At 30.1% G+C, this 26,736-nt stretch overlaps 3 protein-coding genes across 3 annotated transcripts; 1 reads left to right on the top strand and 2 right to left on the bottom strand.

Moving 5' to 3' along the window:
- Nucleotides 1-489: 489 nt before the first annotated feature.
- LOC140173238 (uncharacterized) lies at nucleotides 490-867 on the top strand. The gene has a single exon (XM_072196027.1). It carries the CDS (start codon nucleotides 490-492, stop codon nucleotides 865-867), a length of 378 nt encoding a protein of 125 aa, XP_072052128.1.
- A 4,417-nt stretch (nucleotides 868-5,284) lies between these two features.
- Nucleotides 5,285-8,038, bottom strand: LOC112801926 (alkane hydroxylase MAH1). Its single transcript, XM_029298729.2, has 2 exons — nucleotides 6,682-8,038; nucleotides 5,285-5,497 (listed from the first exon to the last, which is right to left on the bottom strand). Exons 1-2 carry the CDS (start codon nucleotides 7,991-7,993, stop codon nucleotides 5,472-5,474), a joined length of 1,338 nt encoding a protein of 445 aa, XP_029154562.2. The 5' UTR covers nucleotides 7,994-8,038; the 3' UTR covers nucleotides 5,285-5,471.
- A 9,498-nt stretch (nucleotides 8,039-17,536) lies between these two features.
- On the bottom strand, nucleotides 17,537-19,304 carry LOC112801925 (alkane hydroxylase MAH1). The gene has a single exon (XM_025844876.2). It carries the CDS (start codon nucleotides 19,291-19,293, stop codon nucleotides 17,740-17,742), a length of 1,554 nt encoding a protein of 517 aa, XP_025700661.1. The 5' UTR covers nucleotides 19,294-19,304; the 3' UTR covers nucleotides 17,537-17,739.
- Nucleotides 19,305-26,736: the final 7,432 nt, after the last annotated feature.

Raw genomic sequence — 26,736 nt, 5'->3', positions numbered from 1 at the left:
CAGTCAACGGTAAGCTGGCCATTTCATAAATGGGGAATTGATATCCTCGGACCTTTCCCCACGGTACCCAGACAGGTAAAATTTTTAGTTGTGGCAATCGATTACTTTTCCAAATGGATTGAAGCTCAACCTCTAGCCAGAATTACATCGGTACAAATGATATCATTTGTTTGGCAGCACATAATCTGTAGATTCGGTATACCTCAACATATTGTGACTGATAATGGTCGCCAGTTCATAGACTATAATTTTCAGACTTTTTTGCAGAATTTAAAAGTTAAACAACACTTTTCTTCAGTAGAACATCCTCAATCCAATGGTTTAGCAGAAGCTGCCAACAAGGTCCTCCTCCAAGCTCTAAGGAAGAAGCTCGACAACGCTAAAGGCCTTTAGGCCGAGCTTGTTCCGGAGATCTTATGGGGATACAATACTTCGGTACATTCAACAACAAAGGAAACACCATTTCGTTTGGTGTATGGATCAGAGGCAATGATTCCGATTGAGATATCACAAAGCTCCTTGAGAACACAACATAAAGCCCATGATGAAGCACGCCGGGCCGAGCTTGACTTGATCGAGGAAGTCCGCGCTATAGCCACAATTCGGCAAAAAGCATTGCAACAACGAATAGCTCAACGTCATAACAAGACTGTCAGGCCACGATCATTCCACCAAGGCGATTTGGTATTACGAAAAACTGAAACAGCCCGCAAGCCACCTTCCCACGGCAAGCTCGCCGCAACATGGGACGGACCTTATAGAGTACGTCAAGTGATCGGTAAAGGTGCCTATCAGCTAGAGGAACTAGATGGAACAACACTTCCTAGCACTTGGAATGTTACCTCATTGAAGAAATACTACAGCTAACAAAGGTGCAGCACGCTAGTACTCTTTTTCCTAACTTGAGATTTTTCCATATATGGTTTTGCTCAAGAAGGTTTTAACGAGGCTAGCTTACCTATCTCAATTGTAAAGGTACTGCACTAAATAAAATTTGTTTTAGCATATCTATATATAATTCTACATATTTCGTATCCATTGTCTCTCATTACGATCTGGCAATATACACATCTATATATCATCGGCCAAACCTTAAGTCGCATTGATAACTCATGCGCAAACCGCCGCTGATAAAACCTTAATCAGCATGTCAAATTAATCAGACCCTCAGACGGGAATACATAAAAGTAGGATTAACCACATCCTAATCCAACGGATATATCAGATAACAAAATAAGCAACGCCAAAACCATAATGGCCAAAACAGCTATACGTAAATCATCAAACAAAAAAACAGTTCTTACAGGAATAACATCATTCCACTTTAAAACAAACAAAAAGATAACCCAAAATGCAGCCTAATATCTTAGTCAGCCAAATTATCGTCACCTTCTTCAGCTTCATCTTCATCGTCAACTAACTCACCATTCCGAACTACTTTACTCGGATCCATGGCAGTAAAATCGCTGCCAGGAAACAAAAACTTAGCCTGAATTACCGCACGTTCAAAACCTTCTGCAAAAGCATCTAGGACATCAGTCTGCCGACTAGATTCCATTTGCTTCAATTTCATCGTAACCTCGACGATTTATTCACTCATAGTACTCAATTCACCCTTCTTCTTCTCTAAAGCCTCAGAAACACTTTGATGCTCTTCCTTCTCGACCTTCAATTTCTCTTTCACAGCAGCTAACTCCTTCTCAAGCTCGGAAAGCATATTCTCTTTCGTCTCAAGCTGACCTTTTAACTCTGTGCTCTCAGATGCACATTGTAACATTTTTCTATGTCTCTTTTCCTGGCTCCGACCAATGCTGGCCAGCCGAAAGCCCAAAACCTGCATTATTGCAAAACCAATTAATTGCTTAAATATATATATATATATATATATATATAATAAAATTTTACAACACAGCAGACCTGCATGAATTGGTCTATTCCAAGATCTCCTACTTCATCAATACGAGTAACATCAGAAGCAGACTGCACAACTTCGTCCGCCACCACATTAAAAGGAAAATTCTTGTCCTACAGTGACGAACCATCACCCTCTTCCTCAAACGAGTGGAGCTTCTCTTGCTTCACGATAAAATTCGCCAATTCGTCAAGCTCAACCATTTTTTTCCCCTCCTCCAAGTTTTCGGACTTTCTCTTCTTAAACACGATACCTTTCTTTCTCGGAATCGGTTGATTCACCTCAACCTCCCCTTCCACTTTTTCCAGGTTAGAGGAGGAACCTTCAAAGTTTTTTAACTTAAAACGAGCCCTCATACTCGACGCTGAGACCCCAGGATATCTACCACCTGAAAACAACAAAACAAAACTCTTAGCAATCAGAGTTTAACACAGAACATATAATCAACAAACCCTTACCCAAATATTCAACTACCGAAGCCCTATTTTCCTCCCAAGGCAACAAGTTAGAGACAGATATCAACCCGCCCAGATCAACCATCTCCATTAAAAAATTGATAATACATTCATTTCGCGGCCAAATTAGTTCAGGGCCCAAAATGTGATTAGGATGACAACACCAGAAAAGAGGAAACTGTTCGCCGAGATTCTCGTCCAAATAGAACGGAAATTCCTTCTCCACCGACCTCACTTTAAAAAACATCTCTTTAAAGTCTTTGAAAGAGGATTTGTATAATTTAAAAACAGCAAATCCGGGTGTACTGTTCAAATTTACCCAGACACCTTTCCAAACACCTTTTGCTTGAAAAAGTGAGAAAAAAAGCTCTACCTCAGGTTCAATACCCAAGAACTCCATTAATACCTCAAAACACTTTATAAAAGCCCATCCGTTAGGATGAACCTGGGACGGAGCACAGTTCATCTGTTTCAATATATTACATTCAAATTTTGAAAACGGTAATTTCACAAACAACTCTTCAAGGATACAACTATACAAATAAAAACTTTCAAAATCCTTTTTTCTGTGATAAACCCTATCCACACGGTTACACGGAATCAGTTCGATGTGAAAACCGGGCCTCGTTACTTTCTCTAAAGATATTGCTCTAACACTTTCTTCATCAAAGAACAGAGAGGCCCTTATTTTCACATCCTCACCAACCCAACCATACGATCCATCGTCTTCTACCTTAGGCAGTAGCTTTACTTTCGAATCACCCATTTTACTTATCAGACGGAGAAAAGAAGAAATGAAGAGAAGGGAGAGAGCAGAACTTCTAACCTCTTTTGCTCATAGTTAAAAACCGCTTTCAGAAGACAAAGAGACTAAAGCTCTCGAACCCCCACACGGAAGTACCTAAGCGTCACTTTCTAAGCCACTCATTTCAGAAACCGTTTTCAATTCCAAAGTTTTAATCTTGACCCTTCATTTAAAACCACATTCAATGGTATAAATTACACCTTGGAACTCACACCTGCATTGAAGGGACAGGTATCATCATTAACTGTCCCAGTAACTTTTGCTATACTGTAATAAATACACCCCACTAGATAAGTCAAGTTGAACTGGGGGCTCCTTACGCCGAGCTATAACTCGGTCAAAATCTAATTTCAAAGCTCAACCTGCCTCATCTAAATCCAGGCCAAGCTTGGGGGCTGTGATACGACTGTTATACATCGGTTACGAGTTATAGCTCGGAAAACGTCTTGGTAACCGACAAATTACTTGAGCCGAGTTTATGGCAATAACTGACCTTATGATCGGTTACGTCCGTTACGCCTTAAACGGCAGGTCTAGGAATATGACTGTTATGATATTCCGATTATAAAAAGCAATCAAGGAGAATCGGTAAAGGTAGACTTTTCTTGACTAAACAATTCTTAAGAATAATTCTACAAAACTAACTTGAGCGTCGGAGTACTTTTGCAGGTACTTCCCCCCCCCCCCTTTTTTGTCCCTTTGGCTCTGCTGGCTGGTGGTGGAATACTACAACTCGAGGATAAGCTCGGCCTACCACTGCTCGGGAACGATCTATAGTTCGGCTATAATCAGGTAAGAACAGGTATAATATACTACTGTATTACCTAGCAATTATGAATGATCTAAGTGTTCATATTAGGCGTAGAGATTACTAATTGGTGAGTTAAAAAGATCGGAAATTTTAATTTTGATAAAATCATAATTAAGTCGGAAACAAGTTATAAAACACTCTGATATTTAAGTCAATAATATTTTTTAGGTGTTATTTTAGATTAGAGTTTATCAGTCGAATTTTTTTTCTTGTACCTGCCGCCGTTATCTTATAACATCGTATTCTCATTTAACTATTATTACAGATACCATTATTTGTTCAGAACACTAAGTAATTTGGATTGCTTGTAAATTGGTAATTCATATTATCCTCAGGACCCATGTTTATGATTGGTCAATTGTTATATTTAAATAGTAAGATCTCAAAGAAGATACATACAAATAAATTTACATAATTTGTTCTTACTTGGAGAAGAGCTATACCACGAAATAAGCATGTATTGTAATAAGATGGTTGGTGGGAGAGAAGGACGGATGGATGCATGCATGAAATTATTGATTTAATTTGTTTCTACAATTTTAATTTTTATTGTGTCGGTTTATTATAAAATCTTGTGGAGCTTAGAGGAACCGCCAAATTCAATTTATTGTTGGTGTAATAACCATGTGCCTGTTTTGATGATCAAACAGCGAATGAATATAATGTGACTTAGTTAAGTGGGGTGTGTAGGGATAAGGGGGTTAGTGAGTTATTGTTGGTTTTTGTTGCAGTTCAATTTTCACTCATTAGTGTACTTGGTTCTTAACTTTTTCCATTCTAAACATTTGTTGAGATGTCATATATAGGGTGAATTCAGTCACAGTAAAAGGTTTGTACAATCATGTGCCATCTTCCATCATAGCTTTCATGTAACACAAGAATCTTCTCCACCAGATACACATCAATCATCCTATTCAACATTTAACGAATAATACTTTACAACTTACATACTCGAGTTTTAGATTGCATACTACCAACCATTTATGTACATTCTCCCATCAACTTAAATTTTATAGATATAAAAAATTAGTGCAAAACTGACCGACTATAAACTGAAGGTTAAATTGCCATAGTTTGACCGTTTTATCGTCACCTGTAGTAACCAGTGTCATTCCACTCATATCCCAACTCTATCGTCGCTTGTAGTAGCCAGTATAATTTTATGGCATAGTATTAGAATTTTGTATTTAAAATATATAAATTTTGATTCTTGATTAATTAAAAAAAATAGTATAAGACAAATAAAAAAATATATACGCAAAAAGAATAATCAAACAAATCTTAAAATAAAAACTATTACTTAAAAATATATATTTAAAATATAATTATAATATTATTTCTTCTTATCCGCTTCAACTTTTAAGAAAAATGGTATAATTGGAACCTTATTAATGACTTGGCAAATAATGCAACTCTTTCCACTGCGAGTCTCCCATTATGATGAGGCTTCAATCCAAGGGACTTACCAGATTTTTTTCTACAATCCCATCAGGCCCATTTCTGCAGACTCAGTCCTGATTTTCAAAATTTTCAATTATCAGTTAATTTAATAAAAGAAAAAAAATATTAATCAATTTAGATTAGTCAATTGGTCAACTCACTTATCTGTTTAAACAAGTGTCAAAATTTCAAATTCATTTTTAGTATAGTATTGAGAGTTTAAATTTTTCTTTTTTATATATATAGTAATTTATTAATTAACTATAAATTTTTAAATTGAATTTTAATCTATAATAGATTCATCTTTATCTTATTGAGTTGAAAAATAATGTAAAACTAAAAAAATAAAAGAAAATATATTTTGTAAAACCTCAAAAACATGAAAGCAAGGCAGCTATATATTTTAAAGGGAAAAAACAAAGAGAAATTGAAAAGCACCCTATCCCTTCAATATTGAATTAATTTCTAGTAACATAAAACAAAAAAAAAATCATCTAATGCTCACTTCCCTTCTTGGCTTTTTGGTCTGGTATGTTAGCCCACCTAATTTGACTTTCGATTATATATACGGTAATATTAGAGAAAAAAAAATAAAACTTGCCTTATTTAAAATATATTAATTATTGTAATAATTAATACATTTTAAATAAGATAAATTTTGACTATTTTTAATTAATTTTTGTTTTGTTATCAAATATTTTTGTTATATTTAATATCAAATCAATAAACTCCATGTACAGTATATGATAATATGAACTCAATTATTCGTTGTTTTAATTCGTGCTCTGAATACTAACTTTGATTACTCTCTAGAACTTTTGAACATGTTGTGAATTCATGAGAAATTAAATAGAAATTCAGAATAAATTATCCTACATATTCTCCAAACATGAACTAGATAGATACTCTATAAATATGTAAGGATTTTAGAAATTATTATCTAATTAACACATTTATATAGTAACAATCTAGCAGCTTTTACAACTCTTAAAATTAAACATCACAAATTAAAACTTATATTCATCTAATTACTTGCACCGTCTTTTAGTTATCCTAACTTTCAAACCATGCTTCATTAGAAGTACAATTGAAAGACTAGGAATAGCTTGATGATCTTCCACCACATGAATATGATAATTGCACAAAATAGAAGCTGCCACCATCTTCAATTGAATAAAAGATATGTCCTTTCCCAAACAAGTTCTAGGACCCGCATTAAAACTAATGAACTTATAAGATGGCACATGAACAACACTACCTTTATTAGAGATCCATCTCTCTGGCTTGAACTCCAAGCAATCTTTTCCCCATATCTCTTCAAATCTTCCCATTGCAAACAAAGAAAGTAAGATCATTGTACTTGGATTCACATGATGTCCACTTGGGAGTGTGTCACATTTGATTGGTTGCTTCCTCTCAAAAGGAATAGGAGGAAAAAGTCTCAAAGACTCACAAAAAGCACCATGGAGATAAACTAGCTTTTTCACCTCCTCTATGCCTAAAACTTTGTGCTTCATTTCATCATCATTATTGAACCCAAAATTTTCTTTAATTTCATCAAGAATCTTAGCTTCTACTAATGGGTGTGTAGCAACAAGCCAAAAGAACCAAGTAAGAGCTGAAGTTATAGTATCTCTTCCGGCTACAAAAAGATTAAATGCTAAGTCTCTTAAGAATTTATCATCATGTAATTGATCTTGTTCTTCTCTCATTAAAGAAGTGAGCAAGTCAACATGATCATGAGACTCATCAATTTTTGTATACTTACTTAACTCTTTTCGCTTAGTTGCTATGCATGAATATAAGAATTGGTCAAATATTTTGCAAGCTTGTGTCATCTTTCTCTCTTGACCAATTTGAAGCAATTTTTGTAGCTTCCAAACACCTTTAGGCACTACATGTCTATAGAATATGGATTCTTCAGCTTCATTAAAAGCCTTCTCATATGCAATAACTTGAGGGAGATCAATAGCAAGACAATGAGGATCATACCCCAAAATGATGTTGCAAATGTTGTCGAATGTGAAGCGATTGAACACATCTTGTAGATCCACCTCAACATGTTGGTGTACCACATGTTCTAATACAGGAATCAAATCATTTGCCACTTTCTTTTGAATCGTTTTCTCTAGAAACATCTCGAAACTTCTATTCTTGAAAACAGAGTGGAGCAACAGTCTGTGGTATCTCCATCTCTCGGAATCTGTGGCGAAAATACCATCCCCAAAGACTTGGAAGATCTGGCGAAATTCAGGGCCCTTGACATAGTTATCGAAACTCTTGCTCATTATGTGATGAACATTCATGGGGTCACTAGTGATCATATAGTTCATTTTGGTGAACCAAGGTCCCATGAATTCACCGGTTCTCCCATGTTGTCTCAAAATATCGGTTAAGAAATCATGGATCCGATACAAATTCCACAATAGTTGTGGTAACATTCCAAGGACAGGCCAATCTATTAGGAGAGGACTCTTGCAAGATAATCTCCTATGGAAAAAATAATATAATAAGTAGCAAAATATTGATGCAATTATTGCTACATAGCAAAAGATTGCTGTTATCATCATAAAATCAACAAAGATAAGTGTCTTTTGATGAGTTGGTTGTATGTTTTGTGTTCTTATATATTCTCGCATGTCATATATATATGTCAATTTTTTTTTACTAATCACTATCAATTATTGTAGAGGTGGTCCATATAAAGATGATGTGTTTACTAGGCAATTCATCGAGTCCACAAAGTCACAAACGATATTTATCCTAACTGCGTGATAGAGATGTAATTAAAATCAATTATTGTATGTACTACGAACCAATAAGCATTAAGAGTGCGTTATTATCTCCAGTTAGACCCACCTGCTCTATGGATGTCTCACCAAAAAACACAATATCATCAGCAAAACAGACGTGATATAGTTTCAGTTAAGGTGATCATAAACCTTCTCAAAATTAATTTTCACCGCCATATAACTAACAGGCCCTTTTTACTTTTATAGTATGAATAATTTCTTGGGCCATTATAATGTTCGCACTTTGTCTCCATGAAATAAAAGTACGCTGAGATGAATTAATCAACTTTGGAATTATCACTTTAAGTATAGAGTGTAATTTAAAAATAATTTTTAATTAATTAATTAATATAAAATACACTTTAAAAATATTTGTTGATTTGTTGTTAGTTAAACTCCTATTAATTTTTTAGCAGGATTGTTATATAATTAAGGAGTTAGGCCTATATGACTCATCATGGTGACCAAGAAAATTAAATCTCAGCCCAATATTGTCAAGTTTTTTCTAAAGTTGAGAAGGCGAAAGTGTTGCATTGGAAGTAGCCCTTGACATGTAATTATGAAGAGTTAGGTCTATGATTCATCATGATGACCAAGAAAATTAAATCTCAGCCCAATATTGTCAAGCTTTTTAAAGCTGAGATTTTGGAATTAGATTAGGTTTTGCAAAAGTTTTTGTTCACATTAAAAATTAGCACTACATATTTATATATATTTAATTTAATTTATACATGTCACTTCACATATTTTCTAAACTTTTCTTACCGCACATTAATATTTGTAGCCATCCTAGTTATATAGTTATATTATTAGTGTTGCCGCCGTATCTACCGTAATTTTGTTCTTCATATATATATGTAACTAATTAATTTGACACAATTTCAGCAAGGGAACAGAGGAAGATATAAAGTTTAATTTTTTGCATTGATCAAAAGAAGTACTTTGGGGAGTGGTAACTTTTCATAGATTTGGAAACTATAGACTATTTCATTGTTGCCAATGGAATTAAGTAAATGAGGCAATTAGTATGATCTTCTATAAAATAATTCTTTTGTCTTCATATGTTTATATGTTATGACTTCGTTTAAGTAAATTTTATTGAAAAAAAAAATCTTCTTTATTTATAAATTGGTTTTTTGAAACTTATCTTATTAAAAACCAAAAGAATATTAATATTTATTTTTCATTATCTATTAATTGAACAAAAGTGCTTCTATTTTTATTAATTTTTTTAGACTTTATATTTGATGGATTAGAGTGGCTTGAGGAAGGTGTATGCAATTCTTCCTGAGATTTTTACTGGATTTTAACATTCTTTTAAGTATAATGCATTTCTTTTTATTAAAATCTCAATTGCCGACATTTTTCTGTCATTCAATCAACTTGAAAAATATATGTTTCATAATTTAAAAGAATTGATAAGAACTAGAAAAGATTTTGGTTTAATTAAATTGAATTTTGATGAACATGGAGCAGTTTATTTTTTGTTTGCGGCTTAACCATATGATGCTTTGACGAGATAGTTTCATTGTGATTTTAGAGTTTGTATTTTGAAAACTTTTAATTAATATGCATGCTCACTTTTGTTTAAGCTATGTAAATTTTTTTATCAATTTTTCTCTAGCAGCTAATTTGGTTCTTAGCCTGCTCTTTTTTTACATCTCATGTAAATTTAAAGTAGATCACTATACATCCTTATATCTATTCTTAAGAGGATTTCAAATTTCTAAATGTTTTGCTCTGTAATTCCAAATTTCAAATCTCTTAAGTATTTTTTAGTTGTACCAAGAAATTGATTGTATCATTTTACCTTTCATGAATGTAAAAGTTCATGATGTAAAGGTAGTGATAAAAAAAATCATTCACAAATCATCGCGGCGGTTTGTAACTGCCGGTAAAAATGACAGAAATCCTAATACTTGCATATCGCAGCGGTTAAAAATTGCCGCTAAATTAATTGCCGCAAAATACGAATTTAGCGGCAGTTATGCCAGTAGTTTCTGGAAACTGTCGCACAATCATTTCCCCGTACCAATATTCAAGGCGGTTCACTAAGTTACCGGTATTTGATTTTGTGGCGGTTTAAAACCGCCGCTAATCATGAAAAGAACCGCCGCCATTAACCGTTTCTGTTGTAGTGATCTATCTTTGTACTATAAGGTATGTTTTGAATTTTAGCAATTGATACAATTGAATCCTCTATTTTAGGGATTAGAGAGAAAATTTCAGGGCAGCTTGCTTATAAATGCTTGAGAGTCCTCATAAACTTATAAATGCTTTTGAACCTGAATCTCCATTTTAATCATCTAGATCAGTACATATTAAATTAGGATATGAGATGTTTATTATGATCAATGTAATGCATCTATTTCTGATATATCACCATTTTTGGTATTAATGTGCCTGCCAAAATGATTTCATTCTCGGGTTTATTATTATCTTTTGATTTTCTAAAATTTTTCCGTTTAACTTTTAAAAGTAGATGACATCCAAGTTGTGTCTGTTGAAGAAGATAGAATGAGAGTGGATAGAAGATGTGAAGAAATATATAGATTGATTAATTGAAAGTCACTTTGAAATCATTTCCAGCCTTTAAAAGCAAATACATAGGCGAGGTAAAATGTAAAAGTAGGCATTCCATTTCCTTAATTATTCCTACATTTTGGTGTTCCTAGGAAGTATCTATTAAGTAATTTTTTATGAAAATTTGCTTTGCCCCTTAAAACAAGAAAATCTATATTTGAACAATAGCTATTATTAGGATTTTGAAGAAAATTTGGTGTAATTTTCTAACTAAATGTGCCACAAACTTCAATGATTTTGAAGAAACACTATGGTTTTTCTGGAAAAAAATTTAGTGACTTTTTCATTAAGAAAAGACTAACTTGTTTAGGGTTGACTTTGAACACACTTTTATTAACACTATATTCTTTGTCTTTCTCAAAATTTTCTTTTGGTTAGATATCTACCTTATGTCATATTATTGTCAAGATGCTTGCTTACATAGTGTTGATGATTATTGTTCTTTCTGTTTTCGTACTTTTTATTTTTATATTTTCATGTGTATATTTTTTTACTCAATTGTAAAAAATTATAAAGTCAAATATTATTTTCAAGCTGAGAATGGACTTTAAGAATGTGATATATTTTCATTATACCGTAAAGAGATCAGTTTATTGTCCAAAATTATGTATAGATGGTCCTTTTGGTTCTACTTCTCAAGACTATATGAAGTATGACATTGTAGTACTGACTACAGATTGGCTTTGGTGTTGGACCCACAACTTGCATTAGTATCCATAAATATGTAGCTACGTAACTATACATTGATCATGTTGGGGCTTTTATATTTTTAATCTGCTTTCTATTTTTTTATGTTATAGTGCATAATACTAAAATTCAATTTGAAGACCATCTTTTTTATTAAGTAAACATAAAAAAAAAGCAGCTACATAAAACCTTCCCTTATTTCTCCTAATTTAGCCCATCTTTAAGTTTAGTAAATGTAGCCACATGACAAGATATTTAGGAGTATTTATGGATCGAATTCGATCTGTATCCACGATATTTATTCGAATCTGATTCGAAAAATTATGGATATTGATCCGATCCGTATACTAATAGGATCGGATGCGGATTTCATGTAGGTATTCGTATATCTGCAGATCCGCAAAAATAAATAAATAAACAAGTAAATATTCTTTTTATATTTTATTTCATCTAATAATTATCATATATGTTGTATTATTTAATTTTTATTATTTAAGAAGTGTTTAATAATATTTTAAGAGTAAACATGTTTAAAAAGTAAAAAAAAATAGACTTATTGATATTTTTTTAATAACAATAAACTTTTTAAAATATTTTTATATTTGTGGATATATTTGAGATCCGAACCAATCTGATTATTTTAGTGCGAATCGAACAAAAATTTTTGTCATATCCGATTCGATTCGCGTTCATTTCTAACCGCTTTAGAATATAAAATATTTTTATATCCTTAATATTTTTTAAAGTTTTAAATTAAAACTAATTCAGTCCTAACTTCCAATTTATTTTATTTTGAGTTTGGATGAAATTTGCAGATCAAACTCCTCAAGAGTGAACGAAAAAATTAGTAAAATGATAAAGTAAAAAATTAATCACTTTTAAATTAAGATAATAAGACTCATATATGATAAAAATTAATTAAAAATACATAGTGTAACACCCTAACTTTTAACACGTCATGATCGTACCAAAAGTAAGGCATTATTGACCTGTTTTCTTTATTTACTATTTAATAATAAGCATTCAGTTTGAAGCCGCGGACGATTAGGAGTTTTATTTAAGTTAAGTTTATGTGTTAAGTTATTTTCATAGAATTCCCTCGCCTTTGTTATTTAAGATTTTATTTTGGAGGCCATTTAGATAAAGACGCCTAAAACGTCTTTTTTTAAAGATGTTTTTATATTGTGTTTTAATTGGTTTCTGTATAATTTATTCGGTGTTTCTCATCACATATTATTAAATTCCTCAAAAGATTTTCTTTCCAAAAATAATAAAAAATATTTAATTTAGACTAAAACTAAAAAGGTAATAGATTAACTATTAGATTTTTTTAAAAGATTATTTACATAAAAAAATATATCACATTCATCAATATATATATATATATATATATATATATATATATATATAACAAGCTCTTAAAATTTTTATAAATAAAAAAATAATTAATTTTTATTCGTATAATATATAAAATAATTACTATATTATTATTATATTATAGATTAAAATTTATTAATTTAAATTTTGTTTTTATTTTTAATATAAGCATTAGAAATAAATAATTTTTTTATAACAAGATGTAATGTAACAAAATATATATAATATTAATTAGTTTTTAAAAAATTCTGAAAAGATGGTTTTTTTTTAATAAAGTGTTATTAAAAAATTAACATTATAAAAACTAATTTCAACCAATATGATATAATAGGTTATTAAATATATTTAATACAAAACACATTGAATACAAATTTTTATTGAGTTTAAATTTTAAATAATTTTTAATTGAATTTTGAATATTTTTATTTTAAAGAGTTAGAATATTTTAACATTATTTTTTTCATATCTTTTTAATTGAGTCTTTGATTTTTTAAATTATAAACCTTATTTATAATTAAGAGTAATGTTTTAACACCACCAATTAGTCACACATATAAAAATACAAGAACAATTCTATTGTCATAATTTTAGTTTAACTTTATAAGCAATACAATATAATGAAACTATATAAAAGTAATATAACTAAATTTTATCTACATTTATAGTCGCATTTCATAAATAATATAATTAAATTATATTTATGTTTATAATTAAAATATGAATAAAAATACAAAAAATTATCAGGATGGTTAATTTTTTTGTTCATAATTTTTTTATTATTTTTGTTGTGAAAAGTTTAATTATTTTAATAATTAATTATTTTTTAGAAAAGATAATTGAATAACACAAAAAAGTCTTATTAAAAGTAATTTATTTATATATGATTAAAAAATAATTGAATAATTATATACGGTAAAAAATTAATATTATTAAAAAATAAAAATAAAATTTATTTTAAAATTAAAAATAAAGTTTATTTAAAAAAAAATTAAAAATCATGTTTTTTTTCTTTTTTCCAAAATTTATCTATAAGTAATTGTATAAATATTTTATGATAAATAAAAATATTAAACTCGTACTAAAATTTATTCTAATAAAATTTATTTTTATTCTACTAAACGTTAAATAAATTATTGAAAAGAATTTTGTTTCCTCCATTAGAGAGGATACTTCTATTATGTTATGGCAATAATTTGACCTGTTATTTTTTAATGTACATAATAATAATAATAATAATAATAATAATAATAATAATAATAATAATAATAATAATAATAATAATAATAATTATAATTATAATTATAATAATAATAATAATAATAATAATAATAATAATAATAATAATAAACAAGTATATCACAGTAAAAAAAAAGCACGTCACCAAATAATTTATCATCCGAATTATATATGAATCAAATTGATAATACGAGGGCTAACACTACAAAAATCGATAACAAGGTTAGAGACTTACAAAACCTTTCTTAAGATCATAGAAAAAAAATATTTATATTTGTGTGATATATAAAACAATTATCATATTATTATTATTATTACATTATATATATATATGAGCAAAAAAATTCTAACTGTTTTAAAGTAAAAAAATTTTTAATATTTGATTAAATGTTCTTGTATTTAGTACTTTTTTTTTTGCACTTCCTCTTAGTTAAAAATATAATCATTATAATTTTTTAGTTATTATTGCTAGGGGTGTTTACAGATGGAATATGGCTGAAATTTCGATTCAATCTACACTAAACTCATTAGATCAAATTCGATATTCGTCAGGGGCGGAGTTAGAAATTTTTTTGGGAGGGGCCAACATGAAAAATATAAGTTAAGAAGAAAGAAAAATTAAAAATAAAAAAAAACTAAATTAAAAAATTGAAACTTATACATACATATTATTTATTTTGGGGGGCCATTGCCTCCTTCTTTATAACGTGGCTCCGCCACTGATATTCGCACTTTTTATGTTTGGATCAGATATCAAATATATCAATAAAACAAAAAATATTAAAAAAATATTATTTTTATAAAAAAGTCAATAAATTTTTTTGTTTACTTTTTTAAACATATTTACTTCTATCTGATTAGAGTGTGGATCCGATTCGATTCAATCCGATCATCTTACAGATCAGATCATATCCTTAAATTACATATCAAATACGGATAAATACTGTAGATTTATATGGATATGATCTAATCTACGAACACCCCTAACTACTACTATAGGTTCATTGTTGCAAAAGAATGCTTCTTTTATTATAAACCATTATTAGATCTTAATTATCATTAAAACAACTTAATTGTTCGAAAAACTAGTGAACCGGACTAGATCGGTTTACTCCTTGGACCGTTTAAAGAATAAAACCGGTGTGAACCGTTAAGAACCGGTGCAAACCGATCTAACCAAACTGGTCTGATTGAAAAATTTTTTAAAATGTCTCCACAATGTCTCGAACCAAGAACCTTGAAGTAAGAGCAACCTCTACTTGCCACTTAGCTATTGCCCTTCTTAGTAATATATTTGACAAATACTAATTATATAGTATACATAAATATCTAATTTAATTTAATTTTTGTTTTTTTTTTTATTTTTAAAATTAATTATATTTTAATTATATACCATTATTAATTTACTTGATCTATTTTATTGCTAGTATTGTGATTAAGGTTATTTGTTTTGATGTTAGTGTTAAAATCTACTGATATTATAGTTAGATGATAAGTTTTGTGAATTAATTATTTTTTTTATTGTGTCAAAATAAGATACTATTGTAGTATTAAAATTTTATTGTTTTTTTATATTAGTTATTTTTAGAAGTTGAGACTTGATTCTTCATAAAATGTTAGTGAAGATATGTATTTCAAATTTTAATTTTAAGTTTTTAACTATTTTATATTTATATTTACGTGAGACCGGTTTTATCGGTTTAACCAGTAATTTATCGGTTGAACCAATAAACCAGTGAACCGATAGTTTGACCGGTTTGATCACTGGTTCGGTTCTAACAACTATGTTTCAATCTAATTTCAAAAATTTCGATTTACTCAATTTAGTCTCCCAACTTAATAGTTATGACTCACATTGGTTCCTAATCTTATTTTTGTCACTGTCTCACAAAATTCGTTAACGACATACTGAGATGGACTAACGACTGCTACATTATACATTCTAACGACTATTTGATGTGACAATTGAAATTTTTTTATCTTATTTTTTTTTCAACTAAACACTTAAAACCCTAATATGAGTCACGGATACCTAAGTTAAAAAATCAAACTAAGTAAATTGAAACTTTAAAAATCAGATTAAAGCTCGAATATAACTTCAAAACATAACTTTAACTTATGTAGTGATTAATTTAAATGAGAATCAAATAAATAAAAATTCAACATAATTTTTATCAATGTTTTCAAATTCAAAATTTCTATACCAAAATTAACTAGGATTTTTCTTTAAATTAAAAATTTAATAAAATTGTGACTTTAATTATCTTAACCAATGTCCTAATTAATTACTTTTATGTCTTAAAAAAACTGTATATGAGAAGAAAATAATTAATTTGTCTACTTTAATAAATAATTATTTTACTAAAATGAAAGAAACTATTTTTTTAGAATTTTTTAAGAACTAATTAATATGATATATATTTTGTTACACTATATTTAGTTATAAAAATTTTATTTATTTTTAATACTTATATTAAAAATAAAAAAATTTAAATTAGTGAATCTTAATCTATAATATAATAATAATATAGTAATTATTTTATATATTGTACGAATATAAATTAATTATTTTTTTATTTATAAAAATTTTAAGAGCTTGAGCTTGTTATATATATATATATATATATATATATATATATATATATATATATATATATATATATGAATGTGATATATTTTTTTATGTAAATAATCTTTTAAAAAAAATTAATAGTTAATCTATCACTTTTTTATTTTAGTCCAAATTAAATATTTTTTATTATTTTTGGAAAGAAAATGTTTTGAGAAATTTAATAATATGTGATAAGGAATACCGAATAAATTATATAGAAACCAATTAAAATACAACATAAAAATATCTTTAAAAAAAGATGTTTTAGACGTTTTTATCTGAGTGGCCTTCTTTTATTTTATACCGAAAGATAGGAATTGTATTTGAATTTCTTTTGAATTCTTTTGTATAATATTTATCATTATTACTAATTAAGTGATTACTATTACCTGTGTGTTCTTTGATGAATTATTTTGATTAATGAGAAACAATATTTTCCGGCATTTTCTTAAAAATCGAAACGCGGTATTAAACTAAAAACTCAATATTAAATAGTAAATAAGGAAAACAGGTCAGTAACGCCTTGCTTTTGATACGATCATGACGTGCTAAAAGTTAGGGTGTTACACATAGTAATTAAATCCTCACTTTATTAATCTCTTCACTTTAGAAAATTTAAATTCAAAATTTACATAAACTTCTTTTATATTTGTGTTAAACTAAAATTTTTTGTTAATAAGGATCAACCTCTAAGTTTTTAAATTATAGGGACAAACTTTAATTTAATATTATATCATGAACCACTTATCTTATTAGAAACTTAAGTTAATATAAAAAAACACAATTATATATTTCTATCACGAATAACTAAACAAAATAAAATCTGATTCTCTGATAAATAATGTAAGATTTATTTATAAAATAAAATAATTCTTGAAACAATAAAAAACATTTATTTCCATTATTTCTTCACACCAAATATATGTATATATACCCACCACACTTACATATTTTCTAAAATTATTAAGTGATCCATTTACTCGTGTGTATTATAGCTTTATAATTACCACACTTCATACATTTGAAATAATTAAAAGCCTTCTCTTTTGGTTATCCTAACCTTCAAACCATCCTTCATTAGAAGCACAATTGAATGACTTGGGATAGCTTGATGACCTTCCACCACATGAATATGATAATTGCACAAAATGGAAGCTGCCACCATCTTAATTTGCATAAAAGACAAGTCTTTTCCCAAGCAAGTTCTTGGCCCCGCATTAAAACTAATAAACTTGTAAGAAGGCACATGAATTATTCCTCCTTTTTCAGATATCCATCTCTCTGGCTTGAACTCCAAGCAATCTTTTCCCCATATCTCTTCATATCTTCCCATTGCATACAAAGAAAGTAAGATCATTGTATTTGGATTCACATGATGTCCACTTGGGAGTATTTCACTTTTGATTGGTTGCTTCCTCTCAAAAGGAATAGGAGGAAATAGCCTCAAAGATTCACAAAGAGCTCCATGTAGATAAACTAGCTTTTTCACCTCTTCTATGCCTAAAACTTTGTGCTTCATTTCATCATTATTTGATCCAAAATTTTCTTTGATTTCATCAAGAATTTTGGTTTCAACTAATGGGTTTGTAGCTACAAGCCAAAAGAACCAAGTAAGAGCTGAAGTTATGGTATCTCTTCCAGCCACAAAAAGATTAAAAGCTGAGTCTCTTAAAAACTTGTCATCGTTGACTAATAATGTTTGACTTTGACCCTTTTCTTGTTCTTGTTCTCTCATCATCATCAAAGCACTAAGCAAGTCAACTTGAGCTTCATCTATTTGACTACTTTTGTTGTACTTGCTTATCTCTTCTCTCTTTGATGCTATGCAAGAGTATATGAATTGGTCAAACACCTTGCAAGCTTCACTCATCTTTCTCTCTTGACCTATTTGAAGCCTTTCTAGAAGCTTCCAAACACTCTTTGGAACAGCATGCCTATAGAATAACGACTCTTCAGCTTCATTAAAAGCCTTCTCACATGCAACTTCAGGGAACTCAATAGAAAGACAATTAGGATCATACCCTAAAACAATAGAACATATATTATCAAATGTGAACCTATTGAAGACATCTTGTAGATCAACCTCAATCCCATGTTGTCTCATATCTTCCAATGTGGGAATTAAGCTACATTCCACCTTCTTCTTGATTGTCTTTTCTAGAAACATCTCGAATCTTCTATTCTTGAACAACGAGAGAAGCAAAGATCTATGGTACCTCCAGGTCTCCGAATCCGCCGTGAAAATTCCAAGTCCAAATACTTGGAAAATCTCGCGGAATTCGGAGCCCTTGACATAGTTGTCAAAACTCTTGCTCATTATGTGATGAACATTCATGGGGTCACTAGTGACCAAATAGTTCATGTTGGTGAACCAAGGTCCCATGAATTCACCGGTTCTCCCATGTTGTTTCAAAATATCGGTTACGAAATCATGTATCCGATACAAGTTCCACAACACTTTTGGTAACATGCCAAGGATAGGCCAATCTATTAGGAGAGGAGTCTTACATAATCTCCTATGGAAGAAATAATATATGTAGCAAAATGATGATACAATTATTGATACATAGAGAAAGATGGCCATAGTGTATATGGTTTAATTTCTTATTCTATTGATATGTATGTATTATGGCATTATATATACAGTAGTCCTATTTTGGCATCCACTTTCCACATTATGGGTGATGAATTATTCCATAAGAAATAATTAAATAATAATATATAATATATCAAAAATTCATTTTTATGGTATTAAGTGGAAAGTGCTGCTTTATATATTCTATATTATAATAAAAATTTCAAAACTGTTTAGAAGATAATAGAAAATTAATCGAAAACATACAGTTTTAAATTATTTTATTTTGTATTTTTTTAATTATTGTTTATTTTATTTTATATTTATTAATTGCAGTTGAAATAATTAAATAATTATAAATATAATAAATGTGTAATTATAAATATTATATACATAAAAGGTGATGTCTCTCGTGCCTTGGTTAGTGGTGGCTAAGGATGGCTAGGTATTGACCTGCCAATAATAAAATGACACTTGTTATATTATAAAAATGGATAGGTTTGTAGTTATAAAATTAATCATCATCACTAATGCAAGACAGGTAACTAAAATATTTTTACTAAAAATAATTTAAAAATTTATGAATGACCAAAGGTTAAAAAGGTCATTATAGTTGTCCCTTTATCGCCTTCCATAGCCAATTCTTTCGTGGCTACTGCCACCGATCTGCATTGCCACCTTCATCTTGGATAGCCTTTTTTTTTTGGGCAAGTCAAACCCCAAGCCAAAGAAGCAATCCACCAAATTCAGTTGTTATAGAGTACTAGAAATTTAATCTAACTTCCGCTAGCAATGGGTCTTATCATAAAGTCTCATCCTTCTCTAACAAATCAACAACTCTCTATCTTCGAACTTCACTTTGAACGAGGTTACTATGACTCTGATCTCTAGATCTGAGAAACGAAAAGGAGTTAACGTACGGTTGTAGTTTGAGAGTCTGCGCTGAACAGTTCCCTGAAGGGATGAAACAGTACGGTTCTGAATTTGGCTAAGACTTGAGGAGGAGGATGCAGGGCACTTTGGTGGTGATCCTCTCCTTAGTTGGGAGGAAGAGATTGAAAAGGATAATATGTTGGGTTTGTTTGGGCTTTAATTTTTTGAGTTCAGTGTGGATTTTAGACCTTCTAACATATTAGTTTATTCCGAAAATATATAATATTAAAACAACGGATATGTCTTGGAGTTAGCTCTGGACGGCCATGGAAAGACCACAACAGGTGAGGAACGTGTGCCAATTCATCCGATCTTGCAGCAGCACAGCAGCGGCTAGGGACGGGCGACGACGTGGAAGAGCTTCGTACAAGGACAGGTGGCAGCGCGGAACTCCATGCAGGGCGCCAGCGTGATGGAACCTTGAGGAGGAAGATGAAGAAAGTCGAAGAAGAAGAGAGTTGCCAATGTGGGTTTGGGTAGGAAACAGGTCATGGATCCAAATCTGGTTCGGATTGGGCTGCCCAGTCCGGATATTGTCCAAAAATAAAAGAATCAGCTGGTAATTAACTCTTCTCTAACTCATTTACCATGCTTCATTAGAAAATTTACCCTGTCTTTAACCAAGTCAAATCCTTGGTCAGTTGCAATTCCATCTTTTACCTGTCACTTTTTGATTGGTCTCTGGCTTATAGCCAGCATAGTCACCGAACATAAAGGGCCACCAGAGACCGCACCTACATAAAATGCTGAGTTAAATAAAATAATTTTAAATTTTTTTCTCCTAACATTAACGAACTTCTGACAATGATTAATGATGATTATAATTTAATTTGTGTGTCTCCATACAAGCATTTTCTTTTATAATATTTTAAGATTTTTTAATGTCTTTTCTATTTGTCTTTTCTAAGAGAAAGGCAAAATTGTACACAATAATAAATTAATAATTGATGTAAAGCTATATATGTAGCTAGGTCCCAAAACATTGTGATTTTCACTATACATCCAGTCAAGTGTCCAGAACTACAGGCTGGTGAATACACCAGATTGAAGAAAAAAACACAAAAGGTACATATTAATATATATTGCTATTATTATCAAATTAATGTATGATATGAAAATATATTGCCAAAAATTTGGGATGTGATAATAATATTTGCCCAAACACGTGAAATACTTCAAGATGTGTCTTCTTTCAGAGGACCGTGGACATTATGATTGGGGTTTGTTTGGCTTTTTATATTGTCCACTTGTATATGTATCTAATATTCTTGGTTAATTGTTCGTTCATATATTTGTTGTATTTAAATATTATTGGAATTTTCGTAGTAGAAGATATTTGAAAGATTTTTGTGGGTATATATTATTGATTTATGTTGAATAATTTTATGATGTTTCGATGATTTACATTATTATATAGGGGAATACATTTTAAATTTTACTAATATAATTAAAATTGAATGAATGAAAATTTTCGACCAGTAGCTTATAAGATTGGGACTATAATTTAGGGGAATAAAAAACAGCAAAGTTTTTTTATTTTAATCCTTCAAATTATTACATGCCTGATTTATTTTAATTTCTTAAAATTTTTACTTTAATTTTTTTAATCATTATTTTATTATTATAGTATGTCAAGTTGCAATTTGCAAACCATGAACAAATTAGTTCTTGGTTCCAATTGTTAAGTTTTTAATGTTTTCATTGATATTGATGCATGTTAAATAATTAACGGCGGAAGTATAGGGAGCCAATGGAATATATGTACGATATGTACAATAGGGATTTAGGAATGTTCGATTCAATAGGATATCAGATGTTTATTATTTTTGGGTATCCGAATGGTTATTCTGGATAGTATGGGTGTATTGTGTTTGAGAAATTAGTAATATTTTATCCTGAATGTTCATTTTTTAACTCATATTGAACCAAATAAATAGCTTATTGTACACATTATACAAATACTCTATTGGCTCCTTAACGGAATCTTAATTAATAATATGATATTATTGTTAGAATTTTCTATAGGGTGGTGGATTCTTATTAATTATTGATTTTTGTCATTGATAAAACTGGTTGAGTATTTTATTTTGAGTTTTTGACATTCTTATAAATTTATAAATAATTGAGTGATTTATTTTAAATTTTAAATGTCACTATAAATTATTGAGTCGTAAATTTTATGGTTAGTGTATATAATAAGATGAGATCGATAATAATGTATATTTTTTTATTTGAGTTTTTTATGGTTAAAATATGATCATAATTTAATTCTCTTGATAACTAATAAATCTATCGCGTGTAAGAAATTAAACAGAAAGTGTGTTTTCAAATACCAACATTCATGCATTTATATATTTCACAACTAAAATCATATGATCAACTTAAGCTCCTCCGGCATATACTCATTGTTATCTATCTATATTAATATTGTATTGGTATTCTAATTATTGCGTATGAATCTAAATAAATCTCATAATCATTCTAATTAGCCCATTAATATTAGTCCAAGCAATTCGAAGAAAAAATAGTAACTAAATGGAAGAACTATACTTGAACAGAGTGTATTTAGGATGGTTATATAGGACTTTAACCAACTGAAGTCTAATTATGTTCTATGTAATTTTATTACTAAATTTAAAAAAAAAATATTGGGGATCATGACTCTCCATTATCCACGCTAAATTTCGTCATTATTGTATTATTTATAATTACATATTCATTACATTTAATATTATTCAATTATTTTAGTAGTAATTAATTAATACAAAAGAAAAACAATAATTAAAAATATAAAATAAAATAATCTTAAACTATTTTACACTAATTTTTATTCCATCAAATATTTTATGTGTACATGACTTTCTATATAGTTTCTTTACACATGGTGAGAAACATTTACACATGTTGTAAATAAAGTGTTCTTTTTATAAAAATTTTAAAAAAAATCCATTTTATTTAACAGTATTTTCTCCCGCATGGAAAGTGTTTGTTGACAAAATAAAGTCACATGGATCATTTATGAAGTTTGGTAATTAACAGCGAACAGTTTGGTATGATTAGTTTTTTTTTTGCACTATCGAAACACATCATCAGAACACATCATTAGAAAGAAAGAGTTAACTACTAATTCAGTATCGAAAAAATTTAGACGTTGACAAAAAAATTCTTAAAAAAATATTATCAATAAAATAGTTTTTTAATGATTTAAAAATATGACAAAAATAATAATTAAATATTTATTTTTTTATAAGTGATAAAAAAAATTTTCGTATTTAATAAATAATTTATCTATTTATTCTGAATTTTTGTGATAATATTTGAATAAATATTTATAAAATGCACAAAAAATTTAAAGTAAAATTTAATCTCTAGATTTTTTATTTTTTCAAAAAAAAAATTTGGTCATTTACAATTAATTTTTTTTTTAAAAAATTCACTTGATATAAATTAACCAAATTTTAAGGATGGAAATAACTTTTTTTAATGATATTTGTAAAAAATTGTATCAAAATATGATCTCTAAAATCTTTTTTAAAATATATTTTTAATATCTACTTTCTGTCGCAGTTTTAAATCTTTCAGAAATTGTTAGTATCTTTTTGAATTATTTTTGTTAACGTCGTAAGCTTTCGAGTACTATTTTAGTATTTTACTCAATTTGAAATTTCTTGCACAATCAAATTTTTTTAGTATAATCAATGAACAAAACGCAACTGAAACAAGAAACAAAACAAATGAGGATGAGGAAGCAGGAGCAGAAAAAATCGATGGTGAATTGCAATTGCTTTGATGTCGCCGTAAAGGAAGAGGCGTGACATTATTGCAGAAAAGGGGGCACATCTGCAACGGTGAATTTGCAACGACGAATTTGCAACTTTGTGACTTTGAGCAATGGGCTGTGACTTTAGGGTGGAGAATCTAATTCTGACGGCGAGATTACGAAGGAGAGATCTGGTGCGTGCTTGACAAATGAGAAGGGGAGACGTCGCCATAGAGAAGAAATCCTAGAGTGAGAGAGATGGAGACAGAGAGAGACGGAGCAAAGAGAGACACAAAGGAGATCCGACAGAGCACACCACATCGCTGGAGAACTGCGACAACTGGAGAGCGGGAGCCGTATGGGAGATCCGGAGTGGCCGACCGCCATGGAAGAGAGCATGACAATGGCTGAATGAGAGCGTGAGTAAGGGTACAAGGCTGTAAGTAGGATTAGATCTTCTCAATTTTTTTTCACTTGAGAGTAAATTTGATCTCTCACCAAATATTTTATATGTGGGATCAAGAGAAAATACGAGAGAGAAAACATAAAAAGGTTAAAAATCGTACTTTTTTCTCTCAACTGAAAAAGAAAATCGAGGGAATCTATTCCTACCGTGAGTGAGATTGTGTGTCCGAGAAAGAGTGTGGTTAAGCAGTGAAACTTTGAGATTGTGAAACTGAAATCCTAATTTTCTCCCATTTAAACATTTATATGATTGAGGTTAACTATTAGAATGTCCTTAAAAAAATAATATAGCAAGCTTGTTGAGCCAATCTGCCTAGCCACCAAAATCTGCGAGTTTAAAATCTCACTCGGCCCACTTTTTTGGCGATTTTGGCAAATCGGCCCGGTAAATTTGGTCTGTTTTGCTAGCCCTACCAAAAGTCTACCATAGGAGGAAAGATATCTTGTCACAATCTCATAGAGGTCAACTGATCCAGGTATAAATGTCTAACCATACCTTACATCAAGAAAGAATATGAACGAAACAAAACAATCATATCCACACATCGTTTATAGTATTGAGCAAGCGTGATGAAATCGTCATCCTTGCCAAAATGCCAAACTTAAACATAATCAATATCATTACGCAAGTAGGACGAAATTCACATTCTTTTCTAAAGTCTTTAATCATGATCATTGAAAAAAAATTTATCTATCAATAACTCACTAGAATCCTTTTTCAACCAATTTACAGCCTATAATGGTTTTCTTAAACTGAAAGTGAATGTTACAAATCTTTACAAACTCATTAGAGAGGATTGTTTCATTAAAAATAGGATTACAAAACAGCAAGCAAGTTTTTGCTTATACAGTCTCTATTATGAACGTGACCAACTCCTCCCTGCCCAAAACCAAACTTTTGCTCTATGCGGAAAACTGTCACAAATGCAACCTTAACGCTCCTGACCTTGTTTTAAAATTGTCTACTTGACATAAAATTACTAAGTTGTATATATAAAGTATCTTTTTTTCATCGATGCATCTGAGTAACCAACTAGGGTACCTGCTAACTTGAACAAGTTTTCAAAACCATTCAGTTTTTTTTTTAAGTTTTAAAAATTAGGATTACACGCGCCAGCAAAAAAACCAATCTGTAGAGCGACTTCTCCCATCGTGACACGCATGGCGCTCCATGCCACACCTTTCGTCGCACCACCGGACACTTGATGTCGATCGCGACTAACCATTTGACTTGCGAACTGAGCCATTCATAAGCCCCTACAAAAGAAACATCCCCCAATGCAGAAAAGAAAGATCGGAACGAGCTAAAAAAAAATCCACTAAAAGCACAAAAGAAAAATAAAAAATATAATATAAAAAAAATCTCCCAATACAAAAAAGAAACATCCACTAAAGCACAAAAGAAATATCCAGAACAAGATAAAAAAAACATCCAAAATTTAGCAGAAAAAACATCCAAAATTTGTAAAAAGGAGCATCCAAAACTAAGAAGAAGAAGAAACGACGCGACCTCAACACAACAACAATAGTGGACATGTGGCGGTCTCCTCGATGGCGGATGTGATGTGTTCGCGAGAGGATCCTGCGGCGGTGCTACGCGGCAGTGGTCAGTGGCATTACGTTCGCGAAGGGAGGGTGCTACATGAACGTGGTGGTGGTTAGCGGCAGGGTCGGCGGCACTGGTTTTAGGAATAGATGACACTACGTGCGGCAGCAGACGGCTACACTGGGTAAGGCACAGACGTGGCTAGAGAGAAAAAGACAAGGGTTTGTGTGGTTATTTTTTCCGGTGCGTACTATGAATGTGTGTGAACATTAAATTAGATTTGTTTTTTAGGATTTTTTATTTTTATTGATTTTTTTTTCAAAATTTAAAAAGTTGTTCAAGTTGGCTGAACATGTAATTAGTTTTCTAAACTTTCTCTTTTTTTTGTATTTATACTTATAAAACATCACATTAAAATATGATTTCTAAAACTGTTGTGAAAATATAATTTTTAATAGTTTGATACTGTAATCACATTTTGGGAATGGATGGCACTACGTGTTGCGGCAAACGCCAACGCTAGATAGGGCACAGACGTGGCTAAAGCGAAACAAGAGTTTGTGCGCTTTTTATTTTCAGCGCGTACTGTGAATATGTATGAACATTAGATTAGATTGGTTCTTTAGGTATTTTTTTATTTTTACAAGAATTTTTTTCAAAATTTAAAAAGTTGTTCAAGTTATTGAATATGAAATTGGTTCTCTAAATTTTTTTTTATTTATACTTATAAAACATCACATTAAAATCT

The sequence above is a fragment of the Arachis hypogaea genome, chromosome 5 (genome assembly GCF_003086295.3).
Source record: "Arachis hypogaea cultivar Tifrunner chromosome 5, arahy.Tifrunner.gnm2.J5K5, whole genome shotgun sequence".
Classification (NCBI taxonomy): domain Eukaryota; kingdom Viridiplantae; phylum Streptophyta; class Magnoliopsida; order Fabales; family Fabaceae; genus Arachis; species Arachis hypogaea.
The sequence above is the reverse complement of the archived record's forward strand: the minus strand, read 5'-3'. Positions and strand labels throughout refer to the sequence as shown.

What these genes read in the sequence shown, in the direction of transcription:
- LOC140173238 (XM_072196027.1), top strand. Translation starts at nt 490, where the DNA reads ATGATTCCGATTGAGATATCACAAAGCTCCTTGAGAACACAACATAAA.
- LOC112801926 (XM_029298729.2), bottom strand. Translation starts at nt 7,993, where the DNA reads ATGATGATAACAGCAATCTTTTGCTATGTAGCAATAATTGCATCAATA. An exon ending in GAGATGGATCTCTAATAAAG is followed by an intron (nt 5,498 to 6,681) that starts GTAGTGTTGTTC and finishes TTTGAAAATCAG; the next exon opens with GACTGAGTCTGCAGAAATGG.
- LOC112801925 (XM_025844876.2), bottom strand. Translation starts at nt 19,293, where the DNA reads ATGGCCATCTTTCTCTATGTATCAATAATTGTATCATCATTTTGCTAC.